The 25,162-nt window shown below is 49.2% G+C and overlaps 1 protein-coding gene across 2 annotated transcripts in view; it reads left to right on the top strand.

The window, feature by feature from the left end:
* Positions 1-25,162, top strand: part of LOC134969563 (FH1/FH2 domain-containing protein 1-like) — a 190,521-nt gene that overhangs the window by 147,753 nt on the left and 17,606 nt on the right. The window contains exons 11-18 of one of the 2 annotated variants that reach the window (XM_063945596.1): positions 5,235-5,345; positions 14,496-14,519; positions 15,121-15,174; positions 16,028-16,206; positions 20,373-21,256; positions 21,490-21,645; positions 22,248-22,430; positions 24,944-25,063. In XM_063945596.1, the coding sequence (XP_063801666.1) occupies positions 5,235-5,345; positions 14,496-14,519; positions 15,121-15,174; positions 16,028-16,206; positions 20,373-21,256; positions 21,490-21,645; positions 22,248-22,430; positions 24,944-25,063 (1,711 nt within the window). The remainder of the gene's footprint in view (positions 1-5,234; positions 5,346-14,495; positions 14,520-15,120; positions 15,175-16,027; positions 16,207-20,372; positions 21,257-21,489; positions 21,646-22,247; positions 22,431-24,943; positions 25,064-25,162) is intronic. The other variant, XM_063945597.1, reaches the window with a different exon arrangement.

The following is a 25,162-nucleotide window of genomic DNA, read 5'->3' as shown; positions in this document are numbered from 1 at the left end:
AACCTGAAATGCACATGAACTGTGTTTAGTTTTCTTCTATGCACATCTCACTTCCTGACTGCAGGCTACTGGGGAAAAGAGCAAAGTGTTTTTAATTGTGTGCTGCTGTCCAAACAAAGCATGCAAGCAGTCCGGGTCCTGCGAGTGTTGTACGATTGGTCCAGTAACCAGTCCAGCTCAAAGAGATCAACTGGTCCTCGGAAATGTATTAGTAGGCTCTGAACCAGACAGGAATCCTATATGCAGTATGATGTTCTAGTGCCCCCTAGTGACAACAGCAGAGAGATTCATGGAAAAGATGGTTGTGTTCGAAATGTCGGCGCTGGGGATGCCGGCGGTCAAAATACCGACCGCGGCCTGGCGTGGGTGAAAATTCTGATAGGCGAAGGTAAGTATACTCTGCTTTCCCCAATGCCCCCTAACACACACCCCTCTTCCTCCCCGCAGCTAACCCTAACCGGTGGTGCCTAAACCTAACCACCCCTCCCCGCAGACTAACCCTAACACCCCCCTTTATAATATTTTAAACAATATCGCTCATTTTCACCCTTTTGAGCGATATCATTTGAATATCGCCCAGTGTGTGTGCACTGTATCGTTAACGAGGCACACTCTCATGGGTCGTTAACGATATTGTTGTAGCCTGTGCATGCAGCTCAATTTTGGCTATGTCAGCCAAAACTGCATGTTTGGGCCGGCGGCGGGGTGACGTCCGTGAACGGACTATACAAAATGATGGCAAGAGACTCCTCTTATTACAGTGAATTGCAACATACTCTTAAGAGCAATGTATATTTATAAGGGATCCGGAAAATGTGAACTCTCCTGTGCGTCAAAGCATCTGATGCTTTGACACACAGGAGAGTTCACATTGTCCGACTGGAGGGTCGAATACACTCGGGATTTACCACTGAACCTGGTTGTCTTAGTATCTGATTTATCATACGCCCTTTTTGAACTAACCAGGTGATTGGTCCACGAGTATAAGAATTTTGCAGTCAATTGGGTTGACTTATACAGTATGTCCAAGTACTATTTACCTACTTCTTACTTTGTCATGATTGCTTCATGTATAGTAAGATACACCCCTGAGAACAGTCTCAGCATGAGACGAAACGCATTGGGTTATCTGTTTTTATTGTGACCTCCAATCTACAGGAATAGAAGGAGGAGACGAAAAGGATATCTGCATAACCACGGGTTATCTGTTTTTATTGTGACCGCCAATCTACACAAATAGAAGGCGGAGACGAAAAGGATATCTGTATAACTATGGACACTGCTGCTGTTATATTTTAAGAATTTTAAATAAATGTATTAAGTGAAATTAGCCATTATTTCAAAGGTTCTGAGTGCTATGTTCCGCCAACAGGCGATTCCTTACTGATGGTTTAAACAATTTGGTGATTATAATGATTTAAAGGCGCCAATCCACTATTGTTACACACATTTTTCTTTTCAGTTCTTTCTAACAGGGAACATAGTGAAATACGGTTGCCTATTAAGATTCGATTAAAGATCAACACCCAAATAGCGCAGAAAGAGAGTATTGTTTGTCTACTTTAATATATATTGGTTTTTGCGAAAGCTTTCCGCCCAAAATTTGTAAAAGAAAAAAGGTCACGCCACAAAAAAAGTGGTACATATCTGCCCCCAGTCTGCCCAATTTAGAAACATAGAATTTGACGGCAGATGAGAACCACTTGGCTCATCTAGTCTGCCCCTTTAGGGGGAGATTTATCAAAGAGTGTCGAGAGATAAAGTACCAACCAATCAGCTCCTAACTGCCATGTTACAGGTTGTGTTTGAAAAATGACAGAAGTTCATTGGTTGGTACTTTCTCTCACCACTTTCACTCTCCAAGCTTTGATACATCTCCCCCTAAAGGGGGGTACTCACGGAGAGATCCATGCTTAAAATCTAAGCAATCTGACTAGACAGGGTACTGTGTAGCGGTGTATGGAATGTACTGTGTAGTGGTGTGTTGGGGTGTACTGTGTAGTGGTGTGCGGGGTGTACTGTGTAGCAGTGTGTTGGACGTACTGTGTGCCGGTGTGTGGGGTGTACTTTGTAGCGGTGCAGTGTATGGGGTGTAGTGGTGTGTTGGGATGTACTGCATAGCGGTGTGTTGGGGTGTACTGTGTGGCGGTGTACTGTGTAGCAGTGTATGCAGGGTACTGTGTAGCGGTGTGTGGGGTGTACTGTGTATGTGGGGTGTACTGTGTAACAATGCAGGGTGTACTGTGTAGCGGTGTGTGGGGTGTACTGTGTAGCAGTGTATGCAGGGTACTGTGTAGTGGTGTGCGGGGTGTACTGTGTAGGAGTGTATGCAGGGTACTGTGTAGCGGTGTGTGGGGTGTACTGTGTAGCAGTGTGTGGGGTGTACTGTGTAGCGGTGTGTGGGGTGTACTGTGTAGTAGTGTATGCAGGGTACTGTGTAGCAGCGTGTGGGGTGCACTGTGTAGCGGTGTGTGGGGTGTACTGTGTGGCGGTGTGTTGGGGGTGTACTGTGTAGTGGTGTGCGGGGTGTACTGTGTAGCAGTGTGTGGGGCGTACTGTGTTGCGGTGTGTGGGGCGTACTGTGTAGCGGTGCGGGATGTACTATGTATTGGTTCGGGATGTACGGCTTATCTGTGCGGTGTATGGGGTGTACTGTGTAGTGGTGTGTTGGGATGTACTGTGTAGGGGTGTGCGGGGGGTGTGCTGTGTAGCAGTGTGTTGGGGTGTACTGTGTGTGGGGCATACTGTGGCGGTGTGTGGGGCGTGCGGTGTATGGGGCGTACTGCATGGCGGTGTGTGGGGCGTACTGTGTAGCGGTGTGGGATGAACTATGTATTGGTTCGGGATGTACTGTTTATCTGTGCGGTGTATTGGGTGTACTATGTAGTGGTGTGTGGGGCGTACTGTGTGGCGGTGTGGGGGGCGTACTTTGTAGCGGTGGGGTGTAGTGGTGTGTTGGTGTATACTGTGTAGTGGTGTGTTGGGGCGCACTGTGTAGCGGTGTGTTGGGGTGTACTGTGTAGCGGTGTGTTGGGGTGTACTGTGTAGCGGTGCAGGGTGTACTGTGTGGCGGTGTGTTTGGATGTACTGTGTGGTGGTGTGTTGGGGCGCACTGTGGCAGTGTGTGGGGTGTACTGTGTAGCGGTGTGTGGGGTGTACTGTGTAGTGGTGCAGGGTGTACTATGTGGCGTGCGTTGGGGCGCACTGTGGCGGTGCGTTGGGGCGCACTGTGTGGCGGTGTGTTGGGGCGCACTGTGTGGCGGTGTGTTGGGGCGCACTGTGGCGGTGTGTTGGGGCGCACTGTGTGGCGGTGTGTACTGTGTATGTGGGGTGTACTGTGTAGCAATGCAGGGTGTACTGTGTAGCGGTGTGTGGGGTGTACTGTGTAGCAGTGTATGCAGGGTACTGTGTAGTGGTGTGCGGGGTGTACTGTGTAGCAGAGTGTGGGGCGTACTGTGTGGCGGTGTGTGGGGCGTACTGTGTAGCGGTGCAGTGTATGGGGTGTGTTGGGGTGTACTGCGTAGCAGTGTGTTGGGGTGTACTGTGTATGTGGGGTGTGTGGTGTACTGTGTAGCAGTGTATGCAGGGTACTGTGTATCGGTGTGTGGGGTGTACTGTGTAGCGGTGTGTGGGGTGTACTGTGTAGCAGTGTGTGGGGTGTACTGTGTAGTGGTGTGTACTGTGTAGCAGTGTATGCAGGGTACTGTGTAGCAGTGTGTGGGGTGCACTGTGTAGCGGTGTGTGGGGTGTACTGTGTAGCGGTGTGTTGGGGGTGTACTGTGTAGTGGTGTGCGGGGTGTACTGTGTAGCAGTGTGTGGGGCATACTGTGTGGCGGTGTGTGGGGCGTACTGTGTAGCGGTGCGGGATGTACTATGTATTGATTCGGGATGTACTGCTTATCTGTGCGGTGTATGGGGTGTACTGTGTAGTGGTGTGTTGGGATGTACTGTGTAGGGGTGTGCGGGGTGTACTGTGTGTGGGGCATACTGTGGCGGTGTGTGGGGGCGTACTTTGTAGCGGTGTATGGGGCGTAGTGGTGTGTTGGTGTGTACTGTGTGGTGGTGTTTTGGGGTGTACTGTGTAGTGGTGCAGGGTGTACTGTGTGTTGGGGTGTACTGTGTGGCGGTGTTTTGGGGCGTACTGTGTAGCGGTGTTTTGGGGCGTACTGTGTAGCGGTGTTTTGGGGCGTACTGTGTAGCGGTGTTTTGGGGTGTACTGTGTGGCGGTGTGTTGGGACGTACTGTGTGGCGGTGTGTTGGGGCGCACTGCATGGCGGTGTGTGGGGGCGTACTTTGTAGCGGTGTATGGGGCGTAGTGGTGTGTTGGTGTGTACTGTGTGGTGGTGTTTTGGGGTGTACTGTGTAGTGGTGCAGGGTGTACTGTGTGTTGGGGTGTACTGTGTGGCGGTGTTTTGGGGCGTACTGTGTAGCGGTGTTTTGGGGCGTACTGTGTAGCGGTGTTTTGGGGCGTACTGTGTAGCGGTGTTTTGGGGTGTACTGTGTGGCGGTGTGTTGGGACGTACTGTGTGGCGGTGTGTTGGGGCGCACTGCATGGCGGTGTGTGGGGCGTACTGTGTAGCGGTGTGGGATGAACTATGTATTGGTTCGGGATGTACTGTTTATCTGTGCGGTGTATGGGGTGTACTGTGTAGTAGTGTGTACTATGTAGTGGTGTGTGGGGCGTACTGTGTGGCGGTGTGGGGGGCGTACTTTGTAGTGGTGGGGTGTAGTGGTGTGTTGGTGTATACTGTGTAGTGGTGTGTTGGGGCGCACTGTGTAGCGGTGTGTTGGGGTGTACTGTGTAGCGGTGCAGGGTGTACTGTGTGGCGGTGTGTTTGGGTGTACTGTGTGGTGGTGTGTTGGGGCGCACTGTGGCGGTGTGTGGGGTGTACTGTGTAGCGGTGTGTGGGGTGTACTGTGTAGTGGTGCAGGGTGTACTATGTGGCGTGCGTTGGAGCGCACTGTGGCGGTGCGTTGGGGCGCACTGTGTGGCGGTGCGTTGGGGTGCACTGTGGCGGTGTGTTGGGGCGCACTGTGGCGGTGCGATGGGGCGCACTGTGGTGGTGTGTTGGGGCGCACTGTGTGGCGGTGTGTTGGGGCGCACTGTGTGGCGGTGTGTTGGGGCGCACTGTGGCGGTGTGTTGGGGCGCACTGTGTGGCGGTGTGTATTATGTATGTAACGACTGTAATATATAGTATAGAAACGTTACTGAACACATTTTGACCTTCTACAGGTTGAGCGCGGAAAGTACCAACACGCACAGCAGCACTTCCAATATCTCCCTGTCCAAATCTGCGCCAGAGGTAGACAAGGCGGCTTCGCTGAATGACCGCAGTATATTTAAGTAAGTTGGTTATTTTCTTTGTTTGTCTTACTCTACAGTTGCTTTGTAAGTGTAAGTTGTGGTTTCTTTTATCAGTGATGCTGCGACCCCTCTTTCTGGATAAGTCTGTGTTATGTGACTTTCTGTCTCTGCGATAGTGACAGTCTCTCATTAGGAAGATCACACTGCATAAAATCAATGTAATAATCTGCTGCCGTTCATACGCAAAGTAACGTAAAGTGTACCAGTGATCGGCCGAATTCGCTGCACTCCAGGACCTTGCTGTTCTCTGATCAGTGAGGGTGCTCTGTAAACGTGTCCTGTGATACCTGCTTCTGCCAGCTGGTGGCACTCTAAGGTGCAGCAGGCCTGTAGGCCATAAAATTGCTTAGCCTGTTCCTGTGAGTTCCCAGAAAGGGGGATGGAGGAGGAGAGGGGAGCCCATTGTCATAGACTTGTTTCCATGGCAGTGCCGAGGCTTCCTTCCCAGGCCTCTCCATTCAGGACCTCTGTGTTTGCCCTGCTCCCAGGAGACATGGTATGAAGGTGAGTTCTGCTCTGTGCGGGCCACTGGCAGGACCTGGCGCGGAGTATGTGAGACAGGGAAGCCGGAACACAGAAATGTAGTTTGTATTATTACTGCTCACTTCTCTATAGAACACGCTGCCGCAGAACAGGGAGCTGAGTGGATGCTTTGTGGTACGTTGGGGACCTTTCATTCATAGTCTGCGGATGTCATCACTTCTGTAACTTTCACTTCTATATAATGCCTCATCCTACTGTCGCTGGTTATTGCACCCCTGGCTGCTGCTGCAGCTAATTACCTGTCCTGCCACATAGCCGCACATTACTCTCACTTTAAGTTTAAATACAGATATCAAATGCAGACGTTTTTATTTAGTGTCTTACTTATTAATATCAAGTTAGACTTGATGATAATTAGAATTTCTTATTGCCCCTTATCACAGTAATAAATTATTTTCTCTTACGTCCGTAGAGGATGCTGGGGACTCCAAAAGGACCATGGGGTATAGACGGGATCCGCAGGAGCTTGGGCACACTGAAAAGACTTAAGACTGGGTGTGAACTGGCTCCTCCCTCTATGCGCCTCCTCCAGACCTCAGTTAGACTTTGTGCCCAGGACTGACTGGACACTCGCAGGGGAGCTCTACTGAGTTTCTCTGGAAAATACTTTTTGTTAGGTTTTTTATTTTTAGGGAGACCTGCTGGCTACAGGCTCCCTGCAGCGTGGGAGTGAGGGGAGAGAAGTCAGACCTACTTCTTCTTAGTTAAGGGCTCTGCTTCTCGGCTACTGGACACCATTAGCTTCAGAGGGTTCGATCACTTGGTGCGCCTAGCTGCTTGTTCCCGGAGCCATGCCGTCACCCCCTCACAGAAGCCAAAAGAAAGAAGTCGGGTGAGTATGAGAAGATCAGAAGACTTCAGGACGGCTGAAGACTTCGGTGACCAGGTACAGCGCAGCGGTGACGCTGCGCTCCATGCTCCCACACACATCACTGACGGCACTCACAGGGTGCAGAGCGCTGGGGGGGGGGGCGCCCTGGGCAGCAGGTCACTGGGGTCCGGATAGCCGGCAGAAGCATTGTCAGTGCCTCTGCACCGTCCCTCGGCCCCCGCCGGCGTTTTCAAATTAGGCGCGCTGAAGCCCGCCGGGAAGGGGCGGAGCTTAGCGCGCGGCTCACGGCGCCATCTTCTCTCTCCTCCACGCGGCTGAAGGAGATGCTGGGCGGACCTCCGATCACTCCTCGCAAGTAACGGGGAGATTTTTCAGGGGGGGGGCGCAGTGTGGTGCATTATTTGATTTTTTTAAGCAGCGTTGGTCATATATATCCCTATAGGGATATATAGGCGCTGGGGTGTGAGCTGGCATACTCCCTCTGGGTCTCTCTCTCTCTGGGCTTCACTGTAGGCCTGTCCCCTAGCTGAGACGTTCTGAGTGTGAGTCGCTGTGTCGATTGAACGTGTCGACATGTCTGAGGCTGAATGTGATTCACCGGAGGAGGTTGTGGGGGGTGCAGTTGTGGGTCTGGAATTGGGTCTGTCGGCGCAGCCGACACCTGATTTACTCACGTTATTAAGTATAATCAATACGAATGTAGCTTCTTTATCAAAGAGGTCGGATAAGTCTGAGTCACAGACGCAGGTGTGGAAAAAGTCCATAGAGGAGGCTTTGTCTCAGGTACAGACCCCATCGGGCTCGCAAAAGCGGCCGTTTACTCAAGTGGTAGATACTGATACCGACACGGACTCTGATTCTGAGGTCGATTTTTCTGAGGCTGCTTTGCATCCGCATTTAGTGAAGAGTATTCAGTACATGATTGTGGCTATAAAGGCTGTTTTACACATTTCTGATGAACCTGCGGTGCAGGAAACAAGGATTTGCTTGTTCAAAGGGAAAAAACCTGAGGTGAAGTTTCCCCCCTCTCATGAAATGAATACTCTTTGTGAAAAGGCTTGGGAGTCGCCGGATAAGAGGTGGCAGATTCCCAAGAGGATTTACATGGCGTATCCTTTCCCCTCTGATGACAGGGAAAAATGGGAGTCGTCTCCGAATGTTGACAAAGCTCTATCTCGTTTGTCTAAGAAGGTGGCGCTTCCGTCTCCGGACACGGCAGCTCTCAAGGATCCAGCGGATCGCAAGCTGGAGATGTCTCTGAAGTCCATTTTCGCTAATACAGGCGCATTGCTCAGACCTGCTGTGGCATCGGTATGGGTGAGTAGTGCTATTGCTAAATGGGCTGAGAATTTAGCTAATGATATGGATACTCTTGATAAAGATAATGTTCTTCTGACTCTTGGTTATATCAAGGACGCTGCAGATTACCTGAAGGATGCGGCGAGGGATGTTTGTCTCTTGGGATCAAGAGCCAATGCCATGTCAATATCGGCAAGGAGGGCGTTGTGGATCCATCAATGGAATGCTGATGCCGGCTCCAAGAGGGCTATGGAAGCGTTACCCTTCAAAGGTAATGTCTTGTTTGGGGACAGCTTGGCGGACCTTGTCTCTACCGCGACGGCGGGTAAGTCCTATTTTCTTCCCTATGTTCCCACACAACACAAAAAGGCACCACATCAGCAGATGCAGTCCTTTTGTCCTAATAAATACAGGCGTGGAAAGGGTTCGTCCTTCTTCGCTTCAAAGGGTAAAGGAAGGGGTAGGAAGTCGCCTGCCGTGTCGGGCGCCCAGGACCAAAAGTCCTCCCCTGCCTCTACCAAGTCCACCGCATGACGTTGGGGCTTCCCTGGGGGAGTCCGGACCGGTGGGGGGCCGTCTCCCAGTCTTCAGTCAGGTCTGGATTCTTTCAGGCCTCGATCCTTGGGTCCTGGAAATTGTATCTCAGGGATACAAGCTGGAGTTTCGGGAGGTGCCCCCTCACCGGTTTTTCGTTTCGCCCTTACCAGCGTCTCTGCCGGACAGGGAGCTGGTGTTGGCAGCGATTCAAAAATTGTGTCAACAGAAGGTCATTGTTCCAGTTCCTCCGTCACAACGGGGGGAGGGGTTCTACTCGAGCCTATTTGTGGTGCCGAAACCGGACAGTTCGGTCAGACCGATTCTGAATCTAAAATCCCTCAATCCATACTTGAAAGTTTTCAAGTTCAAGATGGAATCTCTTCGAGCTGTGATTTCCAGCCTAGAAGGGGGGGATTTTCTGGCGTCAGTCGACATAAAGGATGCCTACTTACACGTCCCGATATTTCCTTCGCATCAGGCCTTCCTCAGGTTTGCGATACAGGACTCTCATTACCAATTTCAGACGTTGCCGTTTGGTCTTTCCACGGCCCCGAGGGTTTTCACCAAGGTCATGGCAGAAATGATGGTTCTCCTTCGCAAGCAGGGGGTTTCAATTATCCCGTACTTGGACGATCTCCTGATAAAGGCGAGGTCCAAGGAAAGGTTGCTAAGGAGTATAGATTTGGTGCTGTCGGTGCTTCGACAGCACGGTTGGGTGCTAAATATACCAAAATCTCAGTTGATTCCGACCACCCGGCTGTCTTTTCTGGGCATGATTCTAAACACGGAGTTACAGAGAGTTTTTCTTCCACAAGAAAAGGCTCTAGAACTGCAGTTGTTGGTCAGGGAACTTCTGAGGCCGAAGACTGTGTCCATCCATCAATGTACGCGCGTTCTGGGGAAGATGGTGGCGGCGTACGAAGCCATTCAGTTCGGCAGGTTTCATGCCCGGGTGTTTCAGTGGGACTTGCTGAGCAAATGGTCCGGGTCTCACCTGCACATGCACCGGAAGATAAGTCTATCTCCCAGGGCCAGAATTTCCCTCCTGTGGTGGCTACAAGGGGTCTCACCTCCTAGAGGGACGCCGGTTCGGTATCCTGGATTGGGTACTTCTGACGACAGATGCGAGTCTCCGGGGATGGGGTGCAGTCACCCAAGGCAGGAACTTCCAGGGGAGATGGTCGTTCCAGGAAGCGGGTCTCCACATAAATGTTCTCGAGTTAAAAGCCATCTACAACGGCCTGCTACAGGCAAGAAGCCTTCTTCAGGGTCGACCTGTCCTCGTACAGTCAGACAACATCACAGCGGTGGCACATATCAACAGTCAAGGCGGCACAAGGAGCAGAGCGGCAATGGCGGAGGCCACAAGAATCCTTCGCTGGGCGGAACAGCACCTGAGCGCCCTGTCAGCAGTCTTCCTTCCGGGAGTAGACAACTGGGAAGCAGACTTCCTCAGCAGACACGATCTCCATCCGGGAGAGTGGGCTCTTCATCAGGAAGTGTTTGCAGAAGTGACAAAGCGTTGGGGACTCCCTCTGATAGACATGATGGCGTCTCATATCAACAAGAAGCTTCCGAGGTATTGTTCCAGGTCAAGGGACCCCCAAGCCAGTGCGGTCGATGCCCTGGTGTCTCCGTGGGTGTTTAATTTGGTGTATGTGTTCCCTCCATTTCCTCTCATTCCAAAGGTACTGGGGATCATTCGGCGAGCAAAGGTTCAGGCGATTCTCGTAGTTCCACATTGGCCAAGAAGGGCCTGGTATCCGGATCTTCAGGAATTACTAGTGTAAGATCCTTGGCTGCTTCCTCTAAGAGAGGACCTGTTGTTGCAGGGTCCATGCATGTTTCCCGACTTACCACGGCTGCGTTTGACGACATGGAAGCTGAGCGCCAGATCTTAGCTCGTAAAGGTATTCCAGGAGAGGTCATACCTACTCTCCTCAAGGTTAGGAAGGAGGTTACGGCGAAGCATTATCACCGTATTTGGAAGAAGTATGTTTCCTGGTGTGAGTTTAAGAGGGCTCCTGCGGAAGAATTTAATTTGAGGCGTGTTCTCCATTTTTTGCAGGCTGGGGTGGATGCATGCCTGAAGTTGGGCTCCATCAAGGTGCAGATTTCGGCATTATCTATTTTCTTTCAAAGAGAATTGGCTGCCCTCCCAGAGGTTCAGACGTTTGTGAAAGGAGTTTTGCATATCAATCCTCCGTTTGTTCCTCCTGTGGCCCCATGGGATCTGGACGTGGTCTTACAGTTTCTCATGTCTTCCTGGTTTGAGCCTTTGCGTAAGGTTGAGTTGAAGTTTCTCACCTGGAAGGTAGTCATGTTGTTAGCGCTGGCTTCTGCCAGGCGGGTGTCTGAGTTGGCGGTCTTATCTCATAAAAGCCCGTACTTGGTCTTTCATTCGGATAGGGCAGAATTGAGGACTCGTCAACAATTTTTACCGAAGGTGGTCTCCTCGTTTCACATTAATCAACCTATTGTGGTACCGGTGGCCAGGGATGCTGGGGCAGTACCAAGGTCTCTGGATGTAGTGAGGGCATTGAAGATCTACGTCGCCCGTACGGCGGTTGCCAGGAAAACTGAGGCGCTGTTTGTCCTGTACGCTTCCAACAAGATTGGTCATCCTGCTTCAAAACAGACTATTGCACGCTGGATTTGTAGTACGATTCAGCAGGCTCATTCTTCGGCCGGATTACCGGTGCCGAAGTCGGTGAAAGCCCATTCTACCAGGAAGGTGGGCTCGTCTTGGGCGGCTGCCCGGGGCGTCTCGGCTTTACAGCTCAGCCGAGCGGCTACTTGGTTGGGTTCAGACACTTTTGCCAAGTTCTATAAGTTTGATACCCTGGCTGATGAGGACCTTGCGTTTGCTCAGTCGGTGCTGCAGAGTTGTCCGCACTCTCCCGCCCGGTCTGGAGCTTTGGTATAATCCCCATGGTCCTTTTGGAGTCCCCAGCATCCTCTAGGACGTAAGAGAAAATAGGATTTTGGTACTTACCGGGGGTGGTATTCATGTGACCGCCGGTCAGCTGACCGACAGTCACATGACCTCCTCCACCAGCCCGACGGGTCACTGTGCCGATGGTCGGCATGCCGACCAACAGGGACTATTTCCACTCGTGGGTGTCCACGACACCCATAGAGTGGGAATAGAACCCGTGGCCACCGAGCCCGCAAGGGGCTTGCTGCACTCGCCCCTCCCCGCTGGGATCCCGGCGTCGGTAAGCTGACCGGCGGTCAGGAGACCGCCGGTCAGCCGTACTACACCCCTTACCGGTAAATCCTTTTCTCCTAGTCCGTAGTGGATGCTGGGCGCCCGTCCCAGTGCGGACTATATTCTTGCAGTGTTCTCTTGTGAGTTTGCTTAGTTTATACACGGGTTGTGCATTTCGGTTTTCAGCTTGTTGCTGTAGTTTTTTCATACTGTTATCTGGTTTCTTGTTACTCCGGTTGTACGGTATGGTTGTGGTGTGGGCCGGTATGTCTGTAGCCCTTAGTTTACACAAAAATCCTTTCCTCAGAATGTCCGTCTCTCCTGGGCACAGTTCCTATAACTGAGGTCTGGAGGAGGGGCATAGAGGGAGGAGCCAGTTCACACCCAGTCTTAAATGTTTTCAGTGTGTCCAAGCTCCTGCGGATCCCGTCTATACCCCATGGTCCTTTTGGAGTCCCCAGCATCCTCTACGGACTAGGAGAAAAGGATTTACCGGTAAGTACCAAAATCCTATTATTTAGTTGCAATGCACATACAGGGACTATCCGGTCACGTCCCTGCGATGCGTATACATTAAATGATCACATTACTTGCTGCTGCAACGGGGGCCGACCGCGCTACTGCGGACCAGCAGAACGCGCATGCAGGGCCGTCTTAACAGCAGTGTGGGCCCCTGGGCACAGCAATACACTGGGGCCTCTACCCATCCTCCATGGGTGGGGGTGCTATCAGCGGCAGCTTTGATGTCCCGCGGGCGGTAGGGGGTGTACTATCTTCCGCTCAGCATGTAGGACCTGGAGCAGTAATTTCTGCTAATTACTCCTTTACTGCACAGATGGGGCGGGAGGGAGATCACTAATCTGTAGAAGGGGCGTTGGGCTGAATGAAAGGGCCCTGATACATGACTTCCAGGGTGGTATTGGGTAATTAATACATAAGGGTGGGGTCGATAGTGGAGTGGGCTTAATTTTCATAATTTTCTGGTGGGGGGCAGCTTGCTTGACTGCAGATATCTCAAGTTCCTGGAAAAATATTTCTTAGCTTTGAATGGGATAAAAATTAGAGTGTCCCACCTATCAGGAGGTACTTGGGACACCTGTCAGGAGGAACTGGGGACTTGGGTATCAGAGTTCAGGAGCCAGAGCAATCCACCAACAAATATATAAAACTGCATATTAGGTGTGTGGAGCTTGAGCAGGGACCAGCTGCTTGAAGGCTGATATATCTGGTTCTGGGCATAGTAGAGACAAGCTGCTAGTGTCCACCGAAAGTGGAGAGACCCAGCTTTTGAAATGTACCCTCAGAAAAACTCCAAGTCATACAGAACCCGAGATATCTGGCTGGGAAGAGCAATTAACAGGCTTGGATGGGGACCACTGCTTTGAAGTCTGATATCTCTGGTTCCCTAGGGCCGATTTTCAAAAATCTGGTACCCCTGGAAAGAGGGGACCCTCAGCTATCAGACTAGGGCCCTTATACTCCTGGGGCCCTTGGGCAAGAGCCCATTGAGCCCATACGAAAAGACGGCCCTGCGCGCATGTACGATTGCCCACCGCTGGGGAAGGATGATATGGCGCCATCTACTGGTGACATGCATTAGCACACTGTACAATATGTGCTACTTTCTGCACAGTCTGAAGATGTCACTGTCTACCGGTATCCGTTCAGATGGTCGACCATGTTATGGTCGACAGTCATTAGGTCGACCACTATTGGTCGACATTGACATGGTCGACATGGACACATGGTCGATACATGAAAAGGTCAACATGAGTTTTTTAACTTTTTTTTCTTTTGGGGGAACTTTTCCATACTTAACGATCCACGTGGACTACGATTGGAACGGTAATCTGTGCCGAGCGAAGCGGTAGCGGAGCGAAGGCACCATGCCCGAAGCATGGCGAGCGAACGCGGTGCACTAATTGGGGTTCCCAGTCACTTTACGCAAAAAACGACACAAAAAAAAAGTAAAAAAAACTCACGTCGACCTTTTCATGTGTCGACCATTTTCATGTGTCGACCATGTCAATGTCGACCAATAGTGGTCGACCTAATGACTGTCGACCATAACATGGGCGACCATTCATACCGGAACCCTGTCTACCGGGGAGCTTGCTCAATCCCAGAAATAACAAACAGGTTTCCATGGGCTGTTTGTGCAATCGTATGTTGGGGACTGCAGCAGAAATCTCCATTACATGCTTCTACCCCTCACACACACCTCAAAGATATATTTATATTCTTAACAAATAGGTCCCAAGGGGTTACTCCTTTCTCCATATTCAGGGACATCGTAATGAATAGAGTTACTGAATGACACCGGTGTCTGTGACCGCGCTTATACGACACTGGGCATGTGGCTAGCTTCAGCAGCACAGACTGTATGTGAATTATTGTCCATAATTATGAATTATAGTATCTCTGCCAGAATGGCTGCTACCTGCATTGTACCAGGGCCATGGGTTATATTGTTGTGGTGTCTTTTGTCTGGTAACTCCGCACCGCCTGTGTTTGGTGGGCATGCCCCAGTGCCACGCCGCAGGCTTTTGGCTATGCCAGAGATACGTGGTAAAGGACAGGGGTAACCAATCTGCTTACAGGATGATCGCTGGAATCCGCTGCTAGGTTGGGGTGTAACAACGTCTCTCTGTCTAATCTGTTCTCAATTCCTTCTTCTTTCCTGTTTCCAAATCCTTTCTCTTTCCAGACTCCACCAAACAGAGCCTGTTTGGTAAGTGCTCCCCCTCCACACCCACCGTGCTGCACGGGCAGCGAGTGTGCCCCCCTAATGTCTCCTGTTTGATCCCATACTACCAGCCTTTACATTTCCCATGAGTATATAACGGGCTCCGTCATTGCAAAGGAGCCGCATTGTCTAATGACAGCGCTGTACTGACGTTGTGTGTAACCATCCCAGTCCTAACAGAAGAGTGTGTATAACATACGTGTCCTGGCGTACTCATTGGACCATTGTGCGCTGTTGGTGTCTGATTCCGTTTCACACGATAACCCATTAACCATTCTGTGTCGTGTATCCATGGAACGGACGTTCCGCCATGGTGTGACCATCGGAAGAGACAAGGCAAACTCTTTGGTGTCTTTAGAACCTACTAACACACAAAGATAATGAAAAGGGACAATGTGTTGATAACCGCTTGAGATGTTGTCCTGCGGTTGTGTCCTCCCCACAGTGCGCCCATGTCCTCTCGTGTTGCATGTTAGTCGTGCAGTGCCGTGTGAAGACTGCATGCTACCGTTACTCTGTGGCACACTGTACCGCATGCAGGCGTGTTCTCTGTCCTTTACCTGCTGATAACCAATTCTTCCCGCAGGGATGACCGGAATAATAATGTGTATGGGGACAAACCCATCCTGAAGAAATTTCAGTAAGTATCTTCCAGGCAGCGCTGACACTTGCTGTCACTAACCCCAGTGTTCCTGAGAATGTCTCATAGACTGAATGCCGGTTACTGATACTATGTCCATAGGTTGCGTTCTCATGGCTGATAACCCCGAAAGACTATGCCGCCTACTCATCGTGTCTAAATGATTTATTGTGTTGATCTTGTTTAAGCCAACTCTGTACAAGACTAGTCGTTCATATGTGTTCTGTATTGTTCATTCATTCTGTAACTTGGGATATGCCAATAGCTGGTCATTCCGGGCACTGAGAATCGCATGGTGGCATCCTCCTGTCACCACACAACGTTGTCAGTCTCGCCGGATGCCTACCTCTGACGGACACCATTTAGATGTTCACTGTTCACGTATCACAATGGAGCTTAGAAAACATATCAGAGTGTGCACAGTACAATATATAGATAGTACATAGAGATGTACGCCTTAATCTGAGAAGCTCCGACATTCAGCTATTTCGCTTCGTTAGTGCAATCCGCTAATCTCCCCCCCCCCCCCCCCATATGTGGTCATGGGGGAGTTATCACACGACTGCATCTGACATCCATCCTGCTCGTTACCTGACTTGGGGATTCTCCGTCTTTTAATGCCCACCTTGGAGAACGTTGCGGGCAAACCTAAGACTCCTATAAACTTCATGCAGTGGGTAATTCCTTTTGGTTCCGGTCCCCGCCGGGGACTGGCGATATCCCAAGCATCGGGGAAGTAACAGAAGACGTGTGGGGAATATTTCATGTCTTTGTGATTGCGCAGTAGAACCCGTGGGACTGGTGTAATAAAATCGTGCAGTATGTTGAACAGTGCACCCACGTTTCGTTTTAGAAATCGATTTCTGGAAAACCTGGCGGCCACGGAGCTGGAGAAGATGTCGGCTTTGTCCAAAGGGCGACAGGAGATTCTGGCAGAGGCCGTGAGGAACGGGGGTGAGACTGACGAGGAAGCACCCCTGGATCAGCAGGAGGACAGAGCCAGTGCTGATGATTTTGGCCCTCAGACGGAAGGTACGTGTCTGTGTGTATGTTCAAGCCCTTCCTGAGATTTACAGGGAAACTATCCGTAGCTCTGTAGAAACATTTATCATTGCTATAGTGGAAATGGCTTCCAATAAAATGCACAGTTTTTGACTGGTATTAAAGTTCTGGATCTCATTAGCAGATCTCGCTGCATTATACATTAGTACAGCAGTGGTGAGATCATGGCCATCCACCTGGCAGCGGTCTAAGGGCACCTTTTCCCTGCCTACAGCTGACACTGCAATTTCATGGGCTGAGTAAGAGTGCAGCCTAGCATGTCACTTGTTGCATCATGGAGACGCAAAGGCTGCATACTCGAATCTGCTTGGTCCATGCAATTGCTGCTACCACTGTGCAATTACACCGTAGAGTCGAGGCTGATGGTTTCCCTTAAGTATAATCCCAGGAAGAGCTACGGTGGGCGCTGTACTGGTACACTGGTCCCCGTACTGTGAGTGTTTATCTGAGCGCATTGCATTGGATGGAAAACGCTGAGCTTTGGTGTGTGTATCTGATGTACTATAAGCCTGCAAGCCATGAACGGCTAACTCCACCCATGTGCATGTAACCCCGCCTCCTACACTTTGTCCTGCTCGCACATCTTCCTCTTTCATGCATGTACATAACGCTATCATAGAAATACACCCCCCCCCCCCCCCCCTCTTCACCCGGCTGAGGGGTCTGCATGTGTATTGGGCTAAACGTGAGTAAGCATTGGGGCTTCACTGCATTTGGGCAGATGTGTAATGAACCGCCCCTCCTCCCCTGCCCTCTGTTGGACACAGGAAAGTCTGATCTGAGTGAGAAGGAAGAGAAAAATGAAAGTGTGAATGAGAAAGAACTGTGTTCGGGGTCCAGTGATTCGTCCGCCAGCAGCACCTTGGAGAGGGAGGAACGCGGAGACAGAGAGGAGCCTGTGTCAGAACCAGGCAAGATGTCCTATTAATCCACATACAGGACCCGGCCTTATTAATCACTGAGGCTGGCTGGACCTGTCCCACGTATCTTTTACACATGCCCAAAACCAGCTAAAGTAAATACACAGGTAGGGTGGCCAATCCCGGACCATTTTTTCAATCCCGGGTATGGGGATTGAAAAATGGTCAAGCCCGGGATTGGTTTGTTTCCTGTGTAGCGCTTCCTTCGGTGTGAGGCCGGTCACGGGCAGCTGGTTGCGCAGCATGACCTCTGACTTCATGTCACGAAGCGCAGGGGGAGCCGGGCAGCGTCTGAGCCTCCTGAGGACACTAAACGCTGCCCGGCATTAAAAATTTTTTTTTTTAAATGATCCGCCTAAACCCGAAATCCCCGGGATTGGAGCTTCCAATCAGATGATTGAATCTTGGACGATTTGTGGCCTAAATTCCGGGATCCTGCCGATCCCGGGATTGGCCACCCTATACACAGGCATTTAATGTGTCACATGCAGATCCATTGTGTCTCTACAAGAGTCTTGCACAGCAGTCAGATCGCACATGGCAGTATATCTTGCTACGTTCACTCGAGGGGCCTGCAGCTGTCTGTCTGAGACATGGACAATACTATTGGCTAATTAGGGATACTGCGCCACCTATAGTGTACAGCACAGCTAAGTCATTAAGGATAGAACGATAACTGCAGTTCTCACATTTATTGCAACAAATATTCAAAAATAAAACTAATTTCCAGATCTTTCTATAAAATGTGATCCCTATAACTGCATTTAAGGGACTACCAAATGAAAAGAAGTTGTAATATTACATTATTTTCATATTAACACTCAGAAATACACAATGTAAAAGGGTCAGGGACATATGAAATGTAATAGAACGTTACTGCATGATCAGAGTTCCTGCCAGAGACCTTATGGGGGGACATTGCAGTTCGTACTTTCCATAGCCTGAAATGACTGATACCAGAGAACAATAGCCTACACACAGCTAAGCCACAAATGTAAGTGCAGTGTGAGAACTTTCAGGGTCTGTATGGATTTGTATACTGTTATCTGTGAATGGCGCATCAGTGGTTCTCTTATTCAAGGCAAATCATATTTATTATTAAACATATTGTATTATTAGTGACGTCATGTTGCTTACACTCCCCTCATGTAACGCTTGCTACCTCACCCATCTCGGCTAATACAGACACAGCATTTATATTTGTAGGGAATTAAGGGGCAGATGTATTAACCTGGAGAAAGCATAAGGAAGGGATAAACCAGTGATATGTGCAAGGTGATAAAGACACCAGCCAATCAGCTCCAATATGTAAATTAACAGGATCTGATTGGCTGGTGCCTTTATCACCTCCTTATGCCTTCTCCAGGTTAATACATCTGCCCCTAAGTCTGCTCTCCGTACATATATGTGATAGAATATCCCCAGGGTAATGCAGATGATTAATCTCTGGATTATATGAAAGCATAGTTAAAAAAAATAAAAAGCAAGGCGTCAGGTTTCAGCAACATATTGTATTACCATTTATTTATTATAAAGGCATTACTTTACCTGCACAGTTCAAACCTAACAGTGCTTATGAGAAGAATAAATGTTCATAAACCATTAGATCTAAAAACATTTAATCGATAAAATTGTGACAAAAGCAAATGACTATTAAAATAAAATGCTGCAGTCCCCATTTACCCCTATATTTATATAACTCCTATTTGCATCTGGACCAAATGGATACTTATACTTGTTAGGAATACTCCATTCCAGGATGTTCCTTATTGAATTAGGCAGCTGCAGTTTTTAACAGGGATAAATGTCCAGATAAATGGGTGTGTTACCAGTCCCTGCACAGTGGTTGCACCGTTTCAAGGTACTGGTGCTCCCAGTAATAATTCCAGGTGGCAGTCAGAATCCACAATATGCCCGCAGTCATCTGGGGTTTGGAGTAGTGCAGCCTGGGAAGCCCACTGACGCGTTTCACTGGCTTGCAGCTGTATCAAAGGTTCTTGATAAAGCTGAAGGCCAGCGAAACGCGTCACCGGGCTTCCCAAGTTTCACTACTCCAACCCCAGATGACTGCAGGAATATTGTGGATTCTGATAGCCACCTGGAATTATTACTGGGAGCACCAGTACCTTGAAACCGTGCAACGGGGGGGGGGGGGGACAATAAACACTGCATGGATTTTCCTGCTAAAAGACCCTTGATTCACTAGCAAGGACTGGTAATATACCTATTTATCTGGACATTTCTCCCTGTTAAAAACAACAGCTGTCTGATTCAATAACAAACATCCAGGAATGGACTATTTCCAACATGTCTAAATATCCATTCGGTCCAGATACAGTAAATATAGTGGCTAAATGGGCACTGCAGCATATTAAGATACCAAGTTTTATATATAATATATAAAATATGGTTTATGAAGATTTACTCAAGAACTGTTTGGGAAGGACTTACCCCTATTTTAACACAACTCTGGTGCAGGTAAAGTAATGCAAGCAAGAGAAAGTTATAAATAACTGACCAGACACCACCTAGTTGCCAATCTATCCCGACTGCTTGGTGATGACATACCACCTTATGTTGTTTGTGACCACCTATGTATGTAGCGTACAGTACGATCTTCTGGGATCATAATGTTAGACCCCCAGGGCTCCAGCCAACGGGATGCGGTTACACTGCCGGCAAGCGGGATCCCCGCAGTCAGGATACAGACGCCGGAATCCCGACCACTGACAATGCTGCCATATGGAATCCCGGCTAACAGGCTATTCCCATACACCCATGGGAATAGAACCTGTGCGCTCACCCCCCCCCCCCCTTCCCCCCAGCCAGCATTCTGGGGACCGGGATCCTGGTGTCGGTATGCTGACCGCCGGGATCCCTGCCGTCGGCATACCATACCCAGCACCAGCCAACAACTAGCCACATACAAGCACCTGGATCACTAAACTGGACAGATTCAGTTACTCGGGAGTGAATGGCCCGATCAAGAATATTCTTGGTTATTTCACCAAGATCACCAGCAACAGCCGGCCAGTTTGTCAAGATTTCCGGCATAAATTAATGTCCATTCAATAAGCTACAGAGATTACGTTTTTCTTCTCTTGAGATATTTTATTTTTCTCTAACTTAATATTAAGTTTAAATTACAGAGTTGGTGATCTTCTGTATTTTATTCCATTACGCATATGTTTATAGTTTCTTTTTCTTTTTATTCAGCAAGCCCAGTTAGCAGTCCATCACCGCCCACCACAGATCGTAGCAGCTCCAAGAAGTTCATGCTGGACATGATGTACACCAAAAGACAGAGTAGCTCCGACGTGGACACAGAAATTCTCAATGCAAAGAATGCGGCTTCTAACGACGCCGGGAAGCCACCCAGGGAACGGAGAGTTCCGGCGGTCAGGACAGAAAGGATCGAGGCTGAGGGCTCTCCACCAAAAGTCCCCATGGAGAACGGCGTAGAGTCCCGGAAAGGAATGAGGGCTCAGTATAGTATTGATGCTGAAACCAACTCCAAGAATCTGGAGAAGACCCTCATGACTCCCTTCAAAAAACCAGCTGAAACACTGTGGGAGCAGGCTGCACAGCAATCGCACATGGAGCTAAAGATTAAAGACTTGGACTTTACTGACTTGTGCGAGGAGGAGGACTTTGATGTACTTGATTTCGAGGCCGCAGAACCTGTTGCGACATCCCGCCCACCCAGTTTAAATCATGCTTCTCCTCCGTCCATTTCTGGGCTGCCCTTTCCTCCCCCTCCACCACCACCACCGTTTGGTGGGTGTCCTGGGTTTCCTTCAACCCTTCCACCACCTCCCATCTGCCCTCCGCTTCCGACTGGCAGGAGCCCCTATCTCCCACCAGCACCCCCAGCTCCACCCGGCTTCAGCACGGTCTCACATGACTCTTTTACCACAACGCTGAACAAGAAGAGGAAGACACTAAAACTGTTCTGGAAGGAGGTGAAAGAGACGGACAGCACCAGCCGGGGGAAATTTGGCAAAGGCACTTTATGGGAATCCCTTGACAAGGTCCTTGTGGACACTGAAAAACTTGAACATCTTTTTGAATCCAAAGCCAAAGAACTAATTACCTCCAAGGTGAATACATCCTTTACTTCTTTAGCCACAAAACAATGGCTAGGGCATTAGGGCGACCTTGTTAATGGAATCCTTAGATCACGGTGAACTGCATACTCATCACTGGATCTACAGTTCGGTCACATTAGGGGGGAGGATTATTAGACAAACCCAGGAAGTTCCCTCCGTTCCATTTTGAAGGACGATACTTGGTGGGCGATTACGTCCTAAGTTTCTGCTTTTGTTGTTCACAGAAAGGGGTTGATGTGAAGAAGCAGGCGCTGGTTGTGCTGGACCCCAAGAGAAGTAACGCCATCAACATTGGCCTAACAGTACTCCCCACTGTGCACATTATTAAGACGGCCATCCTGAACTTTGACGAGTATGCAATCAGCAAAGAGGGGATAGAGGTAATTATTGAGTCGCTCGTCTTACAGCTCCGATATAGCTGGGATCAAGGTCAGGGCTAGATCTTGATATCATGACTGTTATGTTTCTTCACCAATGATGTAAGTGACTATAACATAAGTACACATTCATATGTAGCATAATCCGTGTATATGCAGAGCCCTACAAATCTGGCCATACACCAGGCTCTCCCTTTTTCCACTGCTCTAGTCATTGGGAGTCATAAGCATCAAACATGCAGGTCTGCAGTTGTGTATATGGGTGTACAGCAATATAACACAGGTTACTCAACGCAGGTATAGTACACACCCTGCCTGCGACCAGTATAGAACAGACCCAACACCCACATGCCATGGGTAGAAGTGGTTCTCATGTGGTTATTCTAGATGGCAGAGAATATAGGAGATGTTACTCCTCCTTATATGATCAGAAAGTTACAGCAAATAGAGAGCGCACAGACATGACACCTGACTTCGTTGCGCTGTGATTGCTGGAATCCTGCACCTCACACATTTCATATAGATAAGGGCAGCAGTGGTAAGTTACTGTTACAATATAAGCCGTCCTCTGAGGCTCTCATCTCCTGCGCTGCTTCTCGTCTCAGAAAATCCTCACCATGGTCCCCACAGATGAGGAAAAGCAGAAGATCCAGGAGGCGCAGATTGCAAACCCGGACGTCCCGTTAGGGTCAGCGGAACAGTTTCTTCTCACCCTCTCCTCCATCAGCGGGCTGACCTCTCGCCTCCAGCTCTGGGCCTTTAAATTGGACTATGAGACCATGGAGAAGGTAAAGTGAGAATTATGTCCTATAATACATAAATATTAGGTTTATTGTGTTGGTATTATGTCTGCGTCTAGGTTTCTCATCCAATCGCATGCAGGTGTCTGTATTGGGAACGGTAATCTATATAGAGACTTAGAGGGTAATTCAGATCTGATCGCTGGGCTGCGCTTTTTGCTGCCCTGCGATCAGATAGTCGCCACCTACAGGGGGAGGGGTAAAGCGCTGTGCAAGAGTGCGATCGCTTCTGTAGCAGTTTGTGCAGTGTCTGCGCAGCCCAGGACTTACTCAGCCGCTGTGATGGAATCCTGCTGATCTGGGCCGGAGCGGACGTCAGACACCCTCCCTGAAAACGCCTAAGCCCGCCTGCATTTTTTTCTGGACACTCCTGGAAAACGGTCAGTTGACACCCACAAACGGCCACTTCCTGTGAATCACCTTGAGAATGCCCATGCATCCAGGTTTTTCGCTCCATCCTGTTGCATGCGCAGTTCGGATCTGATCGCACGCTGTGCGAAAAAACGCACAGAAGCGATCCGTTCTGAATGACCTCCTTAGTGGTGTAGTTACTAAGGTGTGGGTTTATGGAAGTGGAGATGTGGCCCATTGCAACCAATCATATTCCATCTATTATCTTCTAGAATGTGCTAGATAAATGATAAGTAGATTCTGATTGGTTGCAAAGGGCAACTTCTCTATACCCCATAGTCAGTGACTGAAAACTTTTTCTTCGCTTATAATAAACTGAAAGCAATTAATATACATACACATACATGGATACTCCGAACAGACGCTTATGTACAGTTCTGTAATAACGGATTTGCCTGTGCAGCAAACCTGCAACACCCACAGCTTTTTATTGCTTTGTGTCTTCATTATTTTAGTCCCTATGATGATATTGTTAGTTTTATGTTGAGTTTTCGATGTTTGATGTCAGAAGGGATGTTTATCCAGCATCGCTCTACAGTGTAAAATCCTCATGAAACAGTGGTAACCAATCAGATGTTAAACTTGCAACAGACCGTTAAAAGCTATTTTGTTCAATCTAGACTTTGCACCTACAAAGGGGCCATGTACGGAGGATAGAGGGGCACATTTTCACTCTGTTCTTCCCAATTTATTTCTATACGGCTGCATTACCCCCAGTCTGTCCACTAGAGGGATTAGCCACTGGGGCATAGGAGCAGGGTGAGGGTGTGTAAGTGTGGTAATAAGATTAGTAATTATTACTGTGTGGCATTGTTATTGTTTATGTATATGGTTCCACAGCACCTTTACAGTACAAGACAATGTAGGACAGGTACATGGTATATAAACATTGCTGCATCAGGGGACAGGACACTGAAACATCAGAGTGGCAGGAACCGAGGGTTAGGTGCCGTTGAATGGGATATGAAGTAGGAAATAGTCTAAGAGAGGGAAAAGCACATGAGGGGAGATGGCCCTGCTCGTGAGAGCTTACATTCTGAGGTTGAGCTGCGCCATTCCATCCTGTCTGCACTGAAATCCTCTTCACACCTAGGCAGTAGTGAAGATCAGCTCGGCTGAATATTACACATTGCACTGCTCTGTTCCAAACCGGAGTACTGGGGCGCTATGTAGGTTAGTACATAGAGATCAATGTTAGCAAGTGGCCTTAGGATATGCACACTGAGACCGCATCTCCTTCACTGTGGCGGTAGTGTCAGCGTGGGAACTATTGCCAGTACCCTTGGTGGGGTGTTATCCATCTCTCTGCCTGTCCCTGATCGGAGAGCCTGGTTGTGCTATCCCTGGGCTTGTCGTACAGTGCTGGGGGGATGTTCTAATGCTGTAACAACGAGAGAGGATGGGTATGTAACATGTTTCAGTGAGTTATAAGATACGTGTTTATAGTAAATGTTCAGGGTGCAGTTACGTTCTCACTAATAGTCACGGCACCGCGTACGATACTAACACGTATTAGGCTACTAGATCTTGTGCACACATTGGTGTAATACATACTGTATATAAGTGGCTAGCGGAGATGGTGCAAATGTCTCAAACTGAAGAAGCTCGCCCTATCTACTGCGTCTGACTGGTTTGTATCGAACATTTGCACTTTGCTTCTGTTATTGTCCAGTGACACCAGCTTAGCCCAACGCAATGTGTAGGATGGTCATTATTCTTTTCTCATCCCTCCATGTACGCTAATGCAGAGGTTGCCAATTTGTGACTCTCCAGCTGTTGTACAACTAAAAGTTCCAGCATGGTAACTGGCAAGTGAACAGCTGAATGTTCTAGAGCACAGGTTCTCAAACTCGGTCCTCAGGACCCCACACGGTTAATTTTTTACAGGTCACCTGTAGATTTTTTTAAATGTGACAGTTGGTGATACACAGTGCAGCTGCTGGGTGATATGGAAAACGTGAACCGTGTGGGGACCGAGTTTGAGAACCACTGTTCTAGAGTAAGGGTTTAATATGTGTCCTACAGAACTTACAATCTTGGCAGCCTGTGAGGTTTGGTAGAAAATGATGGTTACGATGTTCTACTCTCAGGAAATAGTTGAGCCGCTGTTTGACCTGAAGCAGGGGATGGAGCAGCTGTCCAAGAACAAGACGTTCAAAGTCATCCTGGCCTCCCTCTTGGCTGTCGGCAACTTTCTCAATGGATCAAACGTGAGTCGTGTTCTCCATCTGCCTGGTGCGGTGCTAGCTGTCATGCACTTTGTCGTTATGAAAAATGCGCTACAACATATGTGCGTACACTGTAATTTC

Source organism: Pseudophryne corroboree, chromosome 11 (genome assembly GCF_028390025.1).
Source record: "Pseudophryne corroboree isolate aPseCor3 chromosome 11, aPseCor3.hap2, whole genome shotgun sequence".
In the NCBI taxonomy this organism is placed as follows: domain Eukaryota; kingdom Metazoa; phylum Chordata; class Amphibia; order Anura; family Myobatrachidae; genus Pseudophryne; species Pseudophryne corroboree.
The sequence above is the reverse complement of the archived record's forward strand: the minus strand, read 5'-3'. Positions and strand labels throughout refer to the sequence as shown.